General features: G+C 39.4%; 1 protein-coding gene across 6 annotated transcripts in view; it reads right to left on the bottom strand.

The window, feature by feature from the left end:
- Nucleotides 1-603: 603 nt before the first annotated feature.
- The window catches only part of epha3 (eph receptor A3), a 102,964-nt gene continuing 83,250 nt past the window's right edge, over nt 604-20,317 (bottom strand). For 4 of the 6 annotated variants that reach the window (XM_044365447.1, XM_044365448.1, XM_044365452.1 and 1 more), the window contains 4 exons: nt 17,604-17,753; nt 16,691-16,884; nt 10,226-10,381; nt 604-2,981 (listed from right to left, as the gene is read on the bottom strand). In XM_044365447.1, the coding sequence (XP_044221382.1) occupies nt 2,876-2,981; nt 10,226-10,381; nt 16,691-16,884; nt 17,604-17,753 (606 nt within the window). In that variant the 3' untranslated portion in view covers nt 604-2,875. Of the gene's footprint in view, nt 2,982-4,464; nt 4,583-10,225; nt 10,382-16,690; nt 16,885-17,603; nt 17,754-20,317 lie in introns of all 6 variants that reach the window. The other 2 variants (XM_044365450.1, XM_044365449.1) reach the window with 2 other exon arrangements.

Here is a 20,317-nt window from a genome sequence, read left to right as displayed (position 1 = left end):
GATGCCTGTTAAACTGGGTATAAGGAGTTACAGAGCTTAACGGAACAGACGCTATTCAAGTTCTCAATTATATGTTCAGAAAATACATTCGCTCTCTGTGGTTTTGTAAATTTTGTAAAAGACAATCACATGATAAAATAAAAACACAGGAACAATTCTATCATCATCCATTTTTTGGAAAATATTTTGCCAATATTTATTATAAAAATATAAATGTTTCCACTACAAATCATTTTACATTAGTAGACAAGGCCATCTACATTTGAACACATAAACTCTCACACAGACACACGGGTCAGTCTTGAGACAAAAAAAATGAGGGAACTGGATATGGGGGTGCATAACAGTATTGCTCTCTCAGATGTCCCAGGTTTATAAAGTAAGTCAAAAACCAAAACACAGATAACACTGACACATAATTTACTGTATGCTACAAAAAAGACATCAACATTGCGCTGTATAATGTTAACAAATAAATAATAACGTAATCACAATTGCCTTTTTTTTTATTGTAGAAAATAAAAACAAACAAAGCTGACAAATATAATTCAAAATAAGATAAAATATAATACAGATGATTTTTGTCTCTTTTTTAATTAAAAATGTTGCACAATTTTTATTTATTCTTTTATACATACAAAAATTTGTACAAAGAGGGATGGCCATGTACATATAGTGGGATCTGTAGGGCTAGTTGCTATCATTACGATGGTTTACATTATGTACATGCTAATTAGACCACATAGCAGCAACAGCAGCATCCACAGGTAGACCAAGTAACAGAGGACTGACTGACACAATGAACAGGGCTGGGTTTCCCAAAAGCACCAAAATCACCGCTGTCCATTAGATAAGTTTAGTCTATAGCCAAGGCAATAACATTCCCATTCAAAGCAAAGTGCTCAAATATCGTATACTAAGCGTTTGGGACAAGCTTAAAGATAGAACCCTCGTAGTTGAATATTCCTCATCCAGCAACACAAAGTACCAAAGTGCCGATTCACAAACATTGGTTATGTGTAGCACTGAGGGACTGGCTGGGTGACGTCAAAGAAGGAGACTAGCATCTTTATGTATTGCATTGTATCATCTAAATTCTAAGGTGCCTTCAGGAAATCCCATCCTGGATATAAAGTACCCAAAAGTTTGGACTCCCTTTGTCATTCAACTGTGTCCAAACTTTTGACTAGTACTGTACGATCAGAAAGCAATCATTTATTAGAAGTGTTGCATCTCTCTTAGGGGATTTTCATACCTTGTTAATTTAGGGCAGTGACAATAAACCGTGTGTCCATATGAGAACACAGAAATTAGACTTTGATGAAACCAAACCAAAACTGGAGCTTTTTGCATGGTGATCCCAACATGATCCAACCCAAATACATGAGGCACTCTACTCTTTGCATTAAACACACCAGAATTTATGGATTAAGAGCAAATTTTACAATAAAAACAAAGTCCTTTCTTTTTTAGAGATAATTTCTGAACAAAGACGAAAATGACAGATCTCATCTGGCTTTTGTTAATAAGTTATGGATTCAGACCAAAGCAAGGGGACCATAGGTTTACAACACCCTCAAAGGTGCAGTGTTCTCAACTTACTGAGTAGAGTATAGTTGTTTATGGTTATTGATGTTAACTTGTCTTCCCTGAAAAAGAAACTCAAGTACAAACACATTTCTAGTTTAAAACACTTCCGTAATACGACAAGAATGTCTGAAGAAGAGTTTTGAATAATACTGCTTCATCTCTTTAACTCTTATCAATTTCTCTCTTCCTGCTCTCGTCTCTTGTAACTTGCACCCTCAATTCCTGGTTCTGCTCCATTTACTTGATCTGTTTCCCCTTGTTAGAGAAAAAAGAACAAAGAACGTATACATCCTGAGATTTCACACAAAGGGCATTGGGTTGAGGGAACAGCACTATAACTGTACAATATCTGCTCATAAGCACATTGAACATATATGTCACCAAATGGAAAATTCTCTGTGTGAAGTGTGTTATGGCCCCTGTACCTTCAAAGCACAGCGTTCAATACATAGTATATGTGACAGACTCATGGCTTCCATACAATGCAACTATTTAATGGATTATTTATAATTATTGCTTTTATGTGACATGTCTACTGAATGCAAATGCTATAGGTTAGATCTTACAGAGTTATTGTCTAGGTGTGTCCGTATAGTTATACCAGCTCGTTCTCTCATGGAAAGAAACAGTAAATGTAGGTAGTTACAACAGAATTTCACGCCTCAAGACTTCATTAGTCCAGGAAGGGTCCACATGGGGGTCAGCTGCTGCTGTCTGCCATGACCTTTCACACAGGGTACCTCAGCCATTCCGCTGCCTTTCTCCGCAAGCTGCTGATCAGGTGTGGTGGGAGGAGACTGTGAGCATGCCCGTCCCCAACTGGCTGTAAAGGGACGGCTCTGCTATCCAGCTTTGCCAATCTTGGAGAGCTGCAGCTTTATATTTGCCTTATGTTTGTCCAATTCTTGCCCTGTATCCCAGTCCAGTCCAAGTTTGTATCCCTGACCAGGTTTCTTGGACCTCCTTGGCTCCCCTCTGCTCTCTCTACTCCCACCACCCCCACCCCCTTATTGTCTGTAAGGCATCTCAACTTGGGCATGGAAGGACGGAGGGTTCAAGAGTCTAGCTGCACTGGACTCTTCCCATTTCTCTGTCAGGACTTGATATTGTCTTTCAACGGAACAATGAAAGCCCTCGTTTGATTAATTCCCTATTATTCCTCCATTTTCTTCCATTATAGTTTGGATACACAGTCACTGTGTTAGAGTGCGATTAGCTCCCACAATCTGTTAACACAGACCGACAGACAGGTCTCTGGTGGTTTTCATTTGTGGATTTCATTTTTTTAAACAGGTACTGGGCCATTCTTGGTGTGGGATTCAAGGGCTTTGAGGCTGCTCACGATCTTCTTTTGCGGTCCAACGATAGTCACTCCAACCTTTTTCAAATCCCTGGTGTGTGAAGGAGAGAGAGAGAGAGAGGGTGGGAGAGGTCAAATACGAGATACAATCAGGGAGAGAGACAGAGGGAAAGATTGGGAGAAAGTGTACGTTAGTGATGAAGGATGTGACACCCATGTGACATTTAATGACATGCCTCCAGCGCTGCTCCCTTCACTTTCCCGTGCAGCTGCCATTAACAAAGGACTGCATTTCCCAGAAGGCTACTGAGCTGCCACATCTCTGTACGGGATATAGGGGAGGGACTGTTGCTTCCACTCTCCATCACTAACAAACAGGGAGATGGGCCTGTGGGGGTTACACTGACAGCTACCTCCACTGACCCTGTCAGTGGAGGAAACAATGGCATGCAAGAGCCACAGTGGCATAAAAAAGACCTAGTTTCCTGCATTGCATTGGACTGTATTTTACAGGCAGGTAGGAGTGCGTGGAAAGGAGCAGCACTGGTACATGTGTAAGATATAACATGGATTCAGATGGATCTGTTAACCTAAAACTAAAATATTTGTTACTGTGCATGCATTCAAGTGTAAGAAAAGACCATCTGTTCAGGAAAACTAGCCCATTTAGAGCTACAGCTTTAGTGTCACGGGTGTTATGAATTGTACAAATCAAATACACACAGTAGTTAGTCATCTTAAGTAAAACATTAAGCCATTTCTTAAACAAACACTACCAACAACTCTAAAATACATAGTATGCACAAATCAACACACAGAGTTGCTGATATGACAGTACACAAGAGGAAATAGTCACATGTTAAGACAAATCTCTTTTGCTCAGTTATTATAACAAAGGTATTGTATTAGTAGAAGCAGCGGAGTTGCAGTTGGAGTGATGGTATTACTATAACAAACACGTTCAGCCATTGAGACATTTTAGTGTCATTAAAAACGTTATAACAAAAAGTATTTATTACGGAAGCAGAGCATTTAGTTTGCAAAAGCAGCCAAAACAGCACACACCGAGACAGACATTAATTCACTCTGTGCTACAATATAAAGGGATAGTTAACTTAAATCAGTTTTATTTGGTACCTACATACATCACTGAATGTAAACTGTACAATTCCATGTGAATTTCCATAAAGTTTCTGGTAAATAAAACCAAAAGAGTATGCTATACAGACACAATAGCTTGGTTTCCATCCACACACTAACAATGGAAATTATTATGTAAAATAATCAGCTTACAGTAAACATTTAACTCTCAGTATAATTAATTAAGTAATATTTTGATAGGTAAAAATACTTTGTCACCCTACTTTGAACATCAGTCCTCATTTGCTTTTAAATTGGCCAATCAAAGTATCATTTACTTTTGTTTGTAGTTAGAGCTTACAGTGAGATGGAAACATAGCTATAGAGTCATTACTAACTATCCCTTTAAAAGTCAGTCAAGTGAAGGCCCATCAGTGGTTCTGGAGTTCAATTACTGCTCCCAAGTGGGGCCTTAGCCTCGTTCCACCACCCACCATCCAGAGCCCGAGGAGGCGGACAGGAGCAGGGCGTTAGAGAGTGGTGATCCCCATGGACGGCTCCCATTCTGGGCAAGTGGCCGGTGTGACGTGGACCTCCGTCAGAACCACTCTACTGAGAAACAGCCATGCCCAGCGATGTTAAGACATTAAACTGGATGCCATCAATATGTGTTATGTCTTGGATGATATTTAACACATTTTAGTTGTAAAGGATAAGTCTAAAACATGTATCATTTAGAATACAATGTACATTAAACATCTACTGCATGTTACATTCAGGAAAGTAAGATACTCAGCTTTCAGTACACTGGACAGTAATTCATGTGTTTTGGACATGGTAACATTTTTTAACAAAATATACAGAAAAACACATATTTAGTGGTCACTTGTGGACAATCCTTTTAGCAAAAAGAACTAACTGTTCTTGGATATAACCATTAATCTTTGGAAGACTTATGCAAGACATCTATCCTGGTTTCTCGATCTATGGAGCGGGGCCAACAGGGTAAAGGGGCCTTCTGGCCCTCCTACTTGTGAGGCTCTTGTGGCTGTCCAAGGGTGCAGTGACAATTGAGAAGCAAACAAAATAAGACACACCACAGCATCAACTCACAACAGTTTTGAATTGAAACACAATATAAGATGAATTTAAAGTTGTGTGCAGGTAAGATAACCTTATTTAATATAGTGTAAAGTTTTAAATGGAATTCCCAATATGTCATGGGATCATGGCAAATGTTCCCACTTTAAGATTTTGTGGGTAGTTAGACAGACAGGTTTTGATATTTGGAACATTGTGGAAATCAAATGCTTCATTGTAATTATACATTTAAAACACCAAAACATACTAATTAATCTCCTTTGTGCCTTAATGTTGTTGCATTGAGAGTTAATGCATCTGTGTGTCCTCTTTTGTATGAATCAAAAAAGTTTGTTATGTGCTTTTGAATATCCATGCTCTCCTTGTGACAAGAGTAGGAATGTGCTTAAATGAGCTTTTTTCTCATCTTAATCAGACAGGCCTGTTCTTTTAAATGTCAGGGCAGCCACACAGTGATGCAAAAAGAATACCACAATCTACAAATTTAAACATGAAACACAGGAGGTATGATTACAAATCAGAACCAGAGATAGGCAGCCAACTTCAAGAACATAAACAGAAAAAAAAAAGTCTAAAGTTTCCTTCTGCAGAGTTGAGTCAGCAATTCTCATCACCCCAGAACAAAACCTCTTTGCAGGGTGTTTCAGAACAGTTTACATTGATGTTAAACAGCTTTTCATGAATAAAGCCAACAAATCTCAAGCACTTTATGCAGTAAGTACAAATCACATTTTAAACAAAATGTGATTTGGCCGGTTACTAGCTGTGGATGTGACATGGTATCCCATGGTTTCTGGCTTCTTGTCTTTTGCTGCCTTTTCTGGTTGTTTTGGTGACAATGACAACAGTGGAGTCGACATTAACCTGTGTTCTTGTGTATTATTTATATTGATTGCTGCTTTAACTCAATGTTGTTTTCTTTTTGTATCATTATTATAGACTGCTGTCTCTAAGCCAAATAGCATTAAAGCATTAAACCTTTACTCCACTTGACATGTGGACAGGAACCCTTTCAATATCAAAGAGCAGACAGGACCATCCTTGAACAGTGGTAATCATCTCATTCGTTGCTGTGTCAGTCCAGTGTCCTTGGAAGGGTTGAATGAGCACAAAGCTTGTGCAATAGAAAACTTAACTGAAAACTAGACTGTTACTGAATTCACCAAGCTTTGGTTCACTTTAAATACAGTATTTGTCAAGACGATAGGATGTACTGTAAAGTATTTCTTCATTTTACTTCATTTGTCCAGCAGATTAGGTCAAGTGTGTCACTTTCTACCTGACGTGAACTTTGCATGCACTTTGTCCAGATGAAGAAAATACTTCAAATGATGCGGTATTTCCCAGTCAGTCCATCCTATCCCGCCACGAAAAAAGACTTCAATTACTCCGGCAGATGAGTCAGCACACTGCAGCCAAGTATGATTGCTGTTCCTCAGAGGTCAGAGCACTGCCAAGCCTTGTGCTGAATATCAAGGACTAGATTAAGACTGTATGAATCAATAGAGCAATCTATACTGAGCAATGCATAGTCTCAGCCATAAGACTGCTAGCCTTGTAGCTGAGCTAGCCTTGGATGCCATAGCCTCAGCCTTCAGTGGATTAATACTGCAGTGACCCAATTCAGCATCTAGCTTCAGGAAATATGTAGGCCCATATGATTTCTGCAAGTGCAAGATTACCAGCGGTGTGTAGAGTTAACAAAAACGGTACTCAAGTAAAAGCATAGTTACTTTATAATAATATTTACTCAAGTAGAAGTAAAAGTACTCAGAAAAAAAATAACTACTTGGGTAAAAGTAGAAAAGTATCTCATACAAAACTACTCAAGTAGTGAGTAACTTCATTAGATACAATTTATTACATAAATGTATATCTTCCAAACTATCTTGTCAGTAATTGGCTAACTCTTTTTCACTTATTTTCAAAAAATACAGTAATAACAAATGTGAAGTGCACATATATTGTTGGGATAGTTTGGATTTTTTGAAGTGGGGTTGTATGAGGTACTTATTCATAGTCAGTCTACCTGCAGTAGATGGGGGTCGGCACACCCCCAGTTTGGAGAAGCAGGCAGGAACAGCCTACCAGCACAGAAGCTAAGCAATGTACTGTCCATCAGACGGCCCATTCCTTTGGCCCTACATGTTTTCAACCGTAGGGCTTCTATTTTTCTATGCAAACCATGCACTACATTATGCTGCGGATCAGTTGTTTGGGTCAGAAAGTGCAGTGGCAATATCAGAAAGCTGCTGTGCGGCATAATACAGTGTGATACAATCTAGTTATCGATACAATCACTGTTGTGTGTGTGTGAGCTCAGCTGAATATAAAAATTATTTATAGCTAAATGTATCAGTAAAAATAGCAAGAAATGTAACAGAGTAGAAGTACATTTATTTTATCGCAAATGTACTCGAAAAAGAGTAAAAAGTATTCTGCAATACATGTAATGAAGTAAATGTAATGCGTTACGACCCACCTCTGAAGATAACTCTGGTGCAGTTTATCTGTGATGTATTTTGTCAATAACCAATGCACAGTAAGTTTCCACCTAGTCTGCACTGGTCACATAATGTAAGTGGTCCGCTCATGGAGCGGATGCTGTGACCATACGTTTCCATTAAGGTACAGACACCTGATCCGTTGATAGATGTCAAGTTGACGGATTCTATTCATTTTCTATGGAGACCAGGAGATCCAGCCGCACAGTGCATGATGGATACATCACGGCGAGCTGACGGACCAATCACCATATCTGAATTTGCATAATCACGACTCAACCTCACCTTTATGCAAATGAGTCTGTCCAGCGCAACGCACCTGGCTCACAAAACTCAGATCAAACTGTCAAACTAAGCAGTGCTGATTAAATATGAATCAAGATTCTGTTACTGCAATTCTCACCTCAAATGTTTTCAGAAACATATTTTAGTGTACTGTTTAGCTGTAATATGAGAAAGTTTATGACCTGGCTGCCATGTTGAAAATGGACGCAGCAAAACCAAGCACCACCCAACTCGTAGTACGTCACCCACCACATCACCACCAGCCAGAGTGTTTACTGGTCCAGATGTGTCTTTGCCAGAGTTTGTGAGTCTGTACCATAAGTCGTGCATATGTGCCGTAGAGTTCAAGCGTACAAGTGTAAAACTAGACCTGTCTTCTATTTTTGTTTTGTAACATGGGGACTGAAGAGAACTTCTTTATTGATTCAACATATTCATTGATAAAATGGCATGAAAAATGTCAGGAGGAAAAAAAAAAAAAGTTTGTATAGTACGTCTGCTTGAATGTAACACAAAAAATAATGTAACCTGTAGATCAGTAATGTGAAACTGAAAGGGGAACAATGCAAGAGAAAATAATAAGAAATTGCAAGTTGGTTTCTAATATATTAAAACTCTCACACTGTTAATGGTTTTGGAAGTTACTGACAGGAGCTGGCTCCAGCACTGGCCGCCACTCCCCAACTGCCCCCACTGCTGCCATCACCACAGTAAATGGCTGCTTTGATCACAATGATTAGAAATGTCCAATTATTTACCCGGTCACATACCACATCAATTAACTAGCAGCAGGCCAACAGTGTGAGGGAGAAAGATAGAGAGGCAGGGAGAGAGGGGGAGAGAGAGAAAGGAAGTTTTTAATAATAACAAGTAAATATTAAAGAAGTCAGCTGTCCTTAATTGTCCCTAGTAGCAGCTCTCTCAAGACTGAGCCTAAAATACCTGATCCACTTTCTCAAAACCTTTGTCAGCCTGAGGATCCTATCTGTAGATCCAGGCATATAATCTGTGTCTCTGGTACTCTCCTTTATCTAGTGACATTGACTCATGAAACCATATAGTATGTTATGGCATATTCTCTGCCTCTAATATAACCAAACCTACCAAAAATGTCCTCATACAAATTGTGTACACCCAACAACATATACATTGTATTCAACCCAAAACATTTACACACAAATAATTTGAGGGGATAATTGCTGGATTCTACTAACTGTCAACATTTTTCCCATTTATGTAGGCTATGTGTGACTTATATCACTTATATCCCGTCTTGTGCTTGAAGTCAGTGTTGACTTTAATATTTAACCAAAATTGTAATTCAACTGTTCTGTTTAGAGTGTTGCAATCATGGAAATTTTAATCATCCTTTCATAACAAAAGCAAAAATACACACATATTATATTACATAAGAGAAGAACACCATGATTACCACGATTAAATAAAAAAACAACATATAGACATTACATTATGTTTTGAATATGTATTTTTGTTTATATAATACCATTTTTAATTTGAATACAAAATCTAATTTCCGGTTTATTAATGGATATTCTCAGTAAATGGAACAGTCTGCCGCATGTGAACTGAGAGATGTTTAGCTGTTTTTTCTCAGCTCACTGGCTTGATGCACCTCAACATTATGCATGTTTGTTTTATTGTTTTATTTTGTATGTAAATGTGTACATACAGGTGTGTATGTATATGTGTGGATATATACAGAGCAATGAAGAAAATGTCTTTTAGTCATTGTTTGAATTATTGAGACCGAGAAAAGTGTAAAAATATATACAATGTTGAAGATGTGCTAAGTTAAACATCCCCTGATGAATGACATAAGAGCATAGGCCTATATGCCGGGCCTGAGCCCCGGATAGCCCCGGACAAATTTAACCCCTGTACATACCTATTTGACAACCATGTCTTCATTTGGTCTCTGAAAGGCCCCCTTCTCTGCTTTTTTTCAAACTTTTCAAATTCCCCCTCTCATTCCATCCCTCAGTAGTTTATCTTTTATCCCTCACTCTCGCTTTCTGTTTCTCTATTTATCTCTTCTTTTCATGGCCTCATCTTCTCCCTCAGTGGTCGTGCTTGCAACATTGAGACCGTGGCTAAAGGCCTGTCATTATGAGTTACCATGAGTCTCATCTGGACACCTTTAGTAATGGCTCTGTAGATTTCTTAACTTCTAAAGAACAAGGGGGAGAGTGTGTGTGTGTGTTCTTCATCAAGAGCCTCAACAAATTCCCAGTAAGGCCTTGCCACAGTACTGGGGCCCTGTAAACACTGCTGACATGAATAGGCAGAGTAGCTAGTGTGTGTATCTATGTGTGTGTATCTGTGAGTGTGTGTGTGGTTGTCTTACTCTGTGGAAGTCTTGGCCAGGGTGTCACAGGAGCTGTAGCTGACCCCGGAGAAGGCCTCCTTGCAAGGCAAGGTCCTCATTCCATCCATCCAGTCACCCATCGTCCCCACTGAGGGAACCTCTGAACTGCTCCTGTCCAACAACAAGTTGGCTGGCCTGAGAGGAGAGAGTGTAGGGAGAACATGAATGGACAAGAAAGACTTTTTTTGAGTAATAACCATGAACACTTACATATTAATAAAAGTGGGTAGTTGTATAGTTTCGAGAATGCAAAGACACTAGTGCCGACCAGATCCTTAGCTGACACTCACACCACAGCTTGGTCTATTTAAACATCCGTCTCCATACTATACATATAATTGCTACTGTACTGTAGCTACCAACTGCTTTTCAGTAAGCCACCTCTCTTGCAAGGGGTAAGTATGTGAATACAGAGTATGTGTGTTGAGTTGATATATGCAGCGTCTGGCTCTGATCTTGTCACTCCCCTCAAGAGTACACAGAATCAGCACAGAGAAAAACAGGGAGTGACGATAACAAAGTTCTCCTGTAGGGAATTCAGAGCCTACAGGTAGACACTAGGATGGGGCTGGTGTTACGCAAGCAGCTTATATTATCTAGAACAAAATCAGAGAACAGCAAACAGAATCACCTGATGTATCAGTCTTTTAGATGCATTTATTCACATTCAAAAGGCTGACAAATCTGCTGACACGTTTCAGCATAAAGCCTTCCACATCATGTGGTCAGTAATCAACAGAAAACAGTTACACCTGTACACCTGAGAGGACGTCCTCTACCTCCACTCCCACCCAAAAAAACAAAGTAAAGGGTGCATCTGTTATCTTGTATGTTGCTGAGAGAAGAGTATGTCGTGTGTGTGTGCTCTATCACTTTTGCTCAGTCAGATTTAACCACACCACTCCTGCACTTGACATACAAACTGTGCTTGACTGGTTTGTCCATGACCTTTATCACATAGGTGGCTGACAAAAAGTTATATCTTAATTCATTTTCTACTTTCAGATTTTCAGTGTAACCATGATTAACATATTCACCTAGTATGTGCAGGCCTACTGGCTAAAATGTGGCATTGATAAAATATTGTTTCAGCAATTTGTCTTCTCTCAATTAGTTGAATTTGTGTTTATTTTTTCCATTTTTATATTGTGCTTGGATACCTGCAGTACTTTATATAAACCAGACCACTTGATCTGATCCCTCATCAGGGAGCCATACACATGTGCACACACTTACACACACACATACACTCACAAGACTCTTATGGCCTCTTATGTGTCTGTTGCATAGGCTTCCAGTAAACCTGCGCAATGCCTTTGTGATTTGAATACATGGGGGAAATCAAACCGCCACAAAAATTATTTCCATAATATATTTAACATATTCAAGAACAAGATTGCTAACAAAAGCGGCATCGGTTTCTGTCTAATGTCATTACTGTTTCCTGCAGTACATGTACCATGCAGAAAAATGCAACATTAGATTTGATTACACTTGATGGTTTCAATTGCATTAAATCAAATTAAATGAACTGCATTGGGCTTTAGAGTGCTCAGTCAACAGTAGAGGGTGAAGGAAAGGCTGCAGGCACTGTTCTGACTAGCTGTGACTGATAGTTGTTGAAGGTGGGGGTGGGGGGGTTAACGAGAGAGGTAGAATGACATACAGTACAGAGAGCGAGGGAGAGGAGTATTACAGCTTGAGAGTGGAGGGAGAGACTAAAATGACAGAAAGCTATTTTCCTAATTAATGTCTAATCTCTGATGTCACTACTGTTGCTGTGCTTTATATAAATATGACTCCCCTCTGCTGTGTGAAACTTGATTACATCAAGGCAGGAAATGGGAAACCAGGTCAAACCACATGAAGTCAAACTGAGTCTCAAAACACAATGAACAGTGAAAACCAAAGAAGGATTAGTAACAGCAGTTTGTGTGTTTATTGCTAAATTTGTGAATGGCAATCAAAAATGGGTTGCAACTGACGCTCTTTTTTATCACACTCTACACCTGTCTCGCACATCAGACAAAGGCACCTGCATCAAGACAAGCACACACATACACACATACACACGCACACAGTGGAATAGAGCTTTTGCGAACAGGGCAGGACAGGATAGAAAAAAAGAGTAGTTCTCCCTCAGGGAATACTATTCATAGCCTTGTAAATAAACTAATTATAATAACAGGAAGTCCACCTCTGCCTAACTGATTTGGACTGGCAGTGAGGTTTGGAGCCATTGTGTGTGCTTATGTTCGTGAGAGTCTGGGAAATATTATTCAGGGTTCATGGAATTAGGAAGGTGTGAATCATAAGACAGGTGAAAAAAAAAAAAAAAGCTATTAAAGTTCTCAAGAATTCAAATTAATTTTCTTGTGCTACAAAATGAATTTAAAATATTCTGCAAAGTGGCATTTTGTGGCATCAGAGGTGGCATTAGAACTCAAAGAAATGTGTGTGGAGTTGTAAATTTGATAAATCCTATGCACTTTGTTAACTGTTTTGGGATGAAATTTATTAGTAGCCATCTCTTACCTCTCATAAAGAGCATACTCTGCTTCAAAATGCTGGAGGTAGTAACTGTGTTTCTTTTTGGAACACAATACCATGCAATGTTTTTTATATTATTACATTTTCAATTATATTTACTTTATTTTAGCATAATTTCAGTTTCTACTTGATCAACAGCTCATTTCTGAATGAAACATGAAAAAATATTAAGATCCTACATTTTATATTTTGTCTGGAAGTCAGATGCATATTGTATTGTTAAAGAAGAAACATTCTCTGCACCCTTTGCTACATGTTAATTCAATGTCTTTTGATTTATAATCTAATAACCTGTATTACAGAAAATCATCAAGCTGTGATCAAGCAACACTGACGCCAACAAAGAGGTATAAAGAAAGAAGGAGAGTGAGTTGACATCTCAAACAGAGACAGGAAAAAGGGAAGAAAAAGGAGAGTTGGGGCAGGGGTGCATTTGAGGTGGTGGAGTGGGTGTTGTTACAATGATTGAGTCTTTTCCTGCCAGATCAGAGGCCTGTCAAAAGGCTGAGGGGCCCTCAGGACCCCCTGGAGAGACTGGTGTGTAGGAAAAAGAGGGGATTGAGGGATAGAGGGTGGGGGCGGTTTGCATGAGGGGGAAATAAGGAAGTGTCTGAATCTCCCTGAGAGAACAGTCTCATCTTTTTTTATGAAAGTGCCAAAAAAATGACTTTTTTCCAATATGCATTTGCTGCAAAACCAGCTGGGATAAACACTGAGATATATACAGTACATATATGTTTTATATTTTCACTTTTGGGCTGTTAGTGTTCAGATTTTTTTGGAAGATTATTGATTCTCTCCTTTCCTTGTATTTGCTCATGTACCACTTTTCCTTTTTTTTCTCCTCTGATCTCCTTTCCCCCTATATCATCTGCTTTCTTTTCCCCTCTCCTCTTTCTCCTCCAGGAGGTAAACTGTAAATGACCTTGTTTCCCCTCCCTTATCATTTTCTTTGTTTCCTTTGTTGTTACATTTTCAGCAACATCTCACGGCAACACAAGAGACATGATGATTGGTGAGAAAACAGAGAAACAGAGGAATGCGATGAAGGGGAAAATAAAGAGCAAAAGAAAGCATCTGTCTGACGGCAGAGGGAGTTTCAAAACCCCCTCGTGGACTTAACACCATAGGAGCACAGAAAACACCCGCTCAACAGAAGGAAGTATATATAGGCCAGAGAGAGAATAAAGTATACCCCCCTTCTAGTTTTCATTTCCCTTCCCCTCTCTTGCTCTATCTTTCATTCTTTTGACCTCCAAATAACCAGGGCTGTGTAGTCTCTTGTTTTTAGAGCTCTCAAGGGAGTATAGAGGAGAGGTGGATGAGGAGAAGAGCTTGAACAGATACATGTGGGCAGGACAGTGTGAGAGGAATTCACCTTTCACTGTGTTACTGGAGCAATTCCCAGGGTGTCCCACAGAGAGGTTAGACCGACATATAAGACCGGTATTGGCCGTTTAAATTAAGCAGCTATTTGGCATCCCTTGCCTCTGTTGGATATGATGGATGTGATGTAGTTTTAATCAATACTACTCAGGTGGTCTGAGGGAAGCTATTAACCTAAATTGCTTCAAGTGTGACATTTTGATTTGATTCCACTCATGCATGCATGATTCTTACTTTGAACTCTTGATTTATATTACATGCCAGAGTTTCAGTATAGAGTTTAAGTGGGTGTTTAAGAGATGTGTTGACTTGAAAATGTTCAAATTGGTTAATACCCAAAACATCAGCATTAATAAATCTGCCGTCCCCTATCTTTTGTGCACTGTACCCCCATTCAGCCCTCCACCACTTAACATTTTGACTTACTCAGCTGACGGATGGTGTTGCCCTATTGTTTGCCTTTTCATAGTTTCCTTATATCTTTGCCCATATATCTTCATTCTTCCCTTAAACGATTAATTGGACATGTTGAGTGATATGCTTATTCACTTTTTTGCTGAGAGTTAGATGAGAAAATAAATACCACTCTCATGTCTGCACGGTATATATGACGCTAACACCAACAGTTGGCTAGCTTAGCTTAGCACAAAGACTGGAAACAGACACATTGTGGTTTTAAGGGGGTGTTGGGGTGTGGGGGTGGGTTTATTTCTTGGCCGAACACAGGAACTTCCCGTCAGCTTCACAATGATTCAAGATTCCAGGAAGAGGCAAGTAAGTAACTACACATATTTCCCAAAATGTCAACTGGTTTCCTTTCACCAATTTTCCCACATTCCCAACCACCTTATCCTACAGACCAAGATCCACACCAACATAGATCTCAGCTCAATTCCATCTGCAGCCATGGCCACAGCTCCAGTCCCACTTCTTTCACCAGGAAATGGATTAGCTCTTGTCTCATCTCCAACCCCATTTCCAGCTCAACAATTGAACATGAAGCAAAGACCCTTATTCTCTAGATAGAGGCTGTTTGAAAATGAATCACAGAGGAGTAATATTATAGATTTGATTTGTAGTTACATGTTCATAGAGGCTTGTCATTATAAATTTTGCCTTGCAAGGCTTGGGGGAAATGTTTATTATGTAAAAAGCCATATCCAACTACATCTGTAGCAGTACATCACTGACCCTTGCACAGAAGTAGTAATTGTATTCTAGCCCTTTGGCTGCAGCCATTCCTGTGCTTTGTTAAATGCAAACACATTATTCTGTGGAGCCATTATAACCTGTGATCTCATATATTTTAGACACCCTGTAAAGCCTGTCTGATAGATAGTGGCCTCTAACCTTGATTGGACTCTCAATGGCCTATAATTAGTCTCTGACAGCCAACCTTGGCCCACTGACCCCAGCCCCTCTCCATCCATATATACAGAGACAGTAAACTCTGACCAGGTCCCACCCCTGAAGCCTCCAGATGCTCTACTCTGGTCCTAGACTGTGGTCTGAGCTTGTGGAGGAGGGGGTGCTCCATTAACGAGCCAGGACAGCCCTGCGACAAACGAGGTGTGTGGAGTTGAGTACAGCTGCTCCCGCTGTGCAACTGCCACCACACACACACACACACACACACACACACACACACACACACACACACACACACACACACAGTTCTCATAAATCACCACACACTCCTCTGTCGGCCAGCCTGTGCTCACCCAGTGTTAAAAGCCAATCAGGAAAATTACATGCAAACTCCAAGGGACCTATTTTCACTTTCTTAAGAAATCATTAGTCAATGTTATGAGCTCTGACGTCTCCATAATACCACAGCCGGCTGCAGACCCCGTGCTTAGCCCCCTTCCCGCCCAGAATTGCCAACTGTACATGGGCTGCCCTGATTCCACAGAGTCCCCTGAGAGAATGGTGGTCTCCACAAAGGAGAAATAACATTAAAACAAAAGGACAAGTAAAGAGGAATATGACATTAGAAGGGAAAGGGAAAAAATAATTTTAAAAAATTATTTACAAAATTTGAAAATAATTTAGAAAAAAAATATTTAGACAAAGGCATACAGCCTTTGTCTTTTGTATTGTCCATTACATTGATAATGAATAACAGTGCCTCATAAGCTACAACTGCCATTATTGTCCCAATGCTTTGTGATCGCCAATAAGCAAAGTGCTATGACCTGCAATAACCCATAATGCTGTGCTACCTCTGGTATTGGATTGTCTGGTGGCAGGTGTCTGTTAGTCAGATACATGGGAACCACAGCAGGAGACAAAAGCTGCAAATTTAATTACATGTGTAAAATTCTAAATGTTTAACATTATCTTTCACACACAGCAAATTGTAATGACATTAAATTTACATTCAAGATTTTTTTTGAAAAATTGTTTATGAACTGGTCTGAACGATGTATGGGTCTATCATTTGTATTACCAGAAAATATGGAAGACCACAAACACGAAGAGGGAAAAGTTACAGTATCTGTAGGGTACCTGGATGTGGTGTTGGCCGTGATTTTGAGGCTACCGGGGTTGCGTATGAGTTTATCCAGGATGCTGACTATCTGTTCAAACTTAGGCCGGTTGTTCCTCTCCTTCTGCCAGCAGTCCAACATCAGTTGGTATAGGGTAGCAGGGCAGTCCATGGGTGGTGGGAGGCGGTAACCCTCATCTACAGCCTTTATTACCTTGATGTGAGAAAGAAAATATAAGATTTGAGAAAGGACAGATGAGATACAGTCCAAACTTTTGACTGGTACTGTACATTTAACAGCAAAACAACATCCACCATGCTCTATTGTAGTAGTTACTGTTTTTATTATCAGGGTTTTACATAGTACACAAAAGTAGCCTTCTGGAAATGCCCTTAGTGGTGGGTTACATGTATTGATCCTTAATTTTGCTTTTGGATCTTACATTGTCTTGTCTTATATTGCTACTATAAGTGATTTGTAATTGTAAATATTATGTGTCACATAGGATCCAGGTTCCACATACTTTTTGCAGTTTCAGTCTTGATATTTGTATTGTATGACAGAACCCAATACTACTTCTCTAACCTTAATTGACTTAGAGGTGTAAACAGAGTCAGAATCTGTTTAGAGTGCCTTATTGTAACACATCTGTGGTTTTCCCTTCCATGTTTTATATTGTTGTCTTTTTTTCTGCATTTTTACCAAATTTAGAATGGCCATTCCCATTTGCACTGGTTTCCATATTACTGATAACTCTCACTGTTACTGCTGGAGATTGTTGCAGTCCTACTTTCCTAGCCTATTTCCCATCAGTGAAACCTCTCAAATATGCCAAGCTGGCGGCACTGGTGCAGTGGTGGATGGATGTTTATACTCCTGCGCCATACAGACGTCCCTGCAACAGGAAGTTGACTGGGCATCTTTGTACTCACATCCTGATTAGACATCTCCCAGTAAGGCCGTTCCCCGTATGACATCACCTCCCAGAGCACAATGCCATAACTCCATGCATCACTGGCTGATGTAAACTTCCTGTAGGCAATAGCCTCTGGAGCCGTCCACCGGATAGGGATCTTACCTCCCTGAGACACAGAAAGTAAGACAATGATCAATCAACCAATCATTTAATAAATTAATATTTTGCATCACAATCTTGCTTCTGGACATTACTATGTTCTTTCATTGATTAACTTTTGTGCAAAAATCCGTAAAAGACCATAGATGTCAGACATATAACATGGCAAAATCATATCCTCAAAAACAGATTGTCAGGACAAAGAGCAGTATTACAGTAAAGACGGTGGAGAAGTTTTGAAATTATATATAAGAGCAGTCTGGATCTGAAATGTAGGTTCATGTCACATGCAAAGGCCTAGGTGTCCTGGAGATTCAGACAATTTTAAGGGCTGTTCTGAAACACTGTAGCCCCTATGGGCTCTGCGGTTTGGACTTAAGCATGTTGATCGCAACCATAGATTCAGAACTTGAACAGTTATCTGAAATATTATTATTATTATTTCCAGTGTGGGAAAACCTGCAGTGGGAACTGCAGTCTCATGTTGCCTCAAGGAGCTGCTGGACATGTAGAAGCATTTCTTGTGTGTGTGTGTGTGTGTGTGACAATTTGGGTGTCCTATGATTAATTAGCTTTCCCACTTTGGCAAGTATAAATATTCTGACAAAAATAATTTTATATATTTAAATATTTTTCCTAAAAAAATCTAAAAGCTCATCTAAAGACACATTGAATATTACTGCAACAAAAAATATTGGTCAGTTTTAATTAAAAAGTATCTGCGTCAACTTTAAGGCAGAAACAAAAAAAAAAAAAAGAAAAAACCCACTAATCAAACCATAATCCAACGTTTCCTGCATAATTTCTCACTGTGGTGTCTGCTGCATTTGTCATTCAAGCTGAGAAGCAGAACAAATGAAGAAAATGGAGCTGAGGAAAGGAGGCCGATAGCAGCCAAAGCTAACAGAGTTATTGGCCAAGTCACTCAGCTCTTGCCTGGTGCTGTGCAGTCACACACACTGCCTGCTAAAACTCTCTTCTACTTCTACTCTACCTAATACCTGGAATGTATAACAGAAAAAACACAAAATCACACACATGGGTGAACAAATGAACACACACACACACACATACACACACGTTGCCTTTAAACTCATACTGCACTCATCTGCTCCTCTAAGAGGTGGCCCCATGAAAAGGTCCTATGAAATGAAAAATACATTTTGCCAGTTTTAATCCTGTGTGCCTGTGTTAATTTTTCATTTATCTCTTATTATATGCCTTATATATGTCAAAAAATCATATTTCATATATCAAAAATGGTTTCAGATGTTTGATGACTCATCCTGCACTCAGGGGTGTTTACAAAAGTTCATCCAATCAAATGTGATTGTGTGCGATTAGCTAGCCAAATCACTCATATAAAACTGCACTTCACCATTTGTGGATCATAGTGGCCTGATTCATTCATCTCCTCCTTGTCCTACTCCTGATCTAACAACAGGTTTGGGTGTGTGTGGAGCCAACAGTCCTCTGTAGCTCCATATCGCCCCACCCATTTTTAGTGGTCCAATCAAATGCAAGGGATTTGATTTAAATCCCTCTACTAACTACACACCGTCAAAATATTCCATTTCACTGGGAAATACGTCAAAGTACAGAAGCTAACTTCCGTTTCATGGGGCCTTTAAAGAGTAAGATGTATGAACATCATACACACACTTGACACACACAATCCAATAAAAACTTCTGATTTTGCCTAATGAATATAGGCCACCCAAAAAAAAAGAGTTCCAGAGAGGGCTGGATGGCAATCTGCTCACATGTGTGGAGCATTGTCAGTTACTGTAACATGGCAAAGTTTATTATTCTGTCTTATTATTTTAGATTATGTATTTCTGGGAGAAAGGCAAACGGCACACTGACTGTTTATTTGACAAGCAATTCTCAGCCAGAAAATTATACTGTGTTTAAAAGGAGCTGCACGCATGGTCTAGACCACAGGATCTTATGATGAAAATGACCACACACATTGCAGAAAGAATAGCTGAATGCCTGGAGCATGGCGTGCCTGATGGTTGTGTTTCATTGTGTGACATGCTCCTCAAGAAAAGTGAGATCATTTTCAGTATTTCCAGTATAAATCTTTGCAAACCAATGTTTTCACATTACTTTCAAGATAGCGTTGATGGTTTCTAAAGAAATTAACTCAACCAATTGATGGATTCAGGTAGATGTTTTTGCCCTCAAGGTATCTTTTAAGAAACATCTCAAGAAGATTCAAGGTGAGGTAAAACAGATTTCCTGCAGAAGATATATGGTAAGGTTGCTATGGTAACTCCATTCCTGTTTAGGCTAATCAAATCATTTGCAATCCAAAATGTTGTTGTTGTTCAGTATAGCTAATTATCTAAAAAACATTTGTCTCAAAACAAAGACAGTTGAGGGAAAGTTTCAAATGCAAAGTTGTAAATCTTATCCAAGAGCAATAAATACGACAGGAAACAATGGGCATAAAAAATGAACAAAAAAAAAAAAGGAAAAATAGGTTTTCTCTGTCTCAAACTAGGGCACAAGTAGAAACAGGGTTCTCCACGCATCTTCCAACAAAAAGCAGCTTCTCAGTTTAGG

Source organism: Thunnus albacares, chromosome 11 (assembly GCF_914725855.1).
Source record: "Thunnus albacares chromosome 11, fThuAlb1.1, whole genome shotgun sequence".
NCBI lineage: Eukaryota > Metazoa > Chordata > Actinopteri > Scombriformes > Scombridae > Thunnus > Thunnus albacares.
The sequence above is the reverse complement of the archived record's forward strand: the minus strand, read 5'-3'. Positions and strand labels throughout refer to the sequence as shown.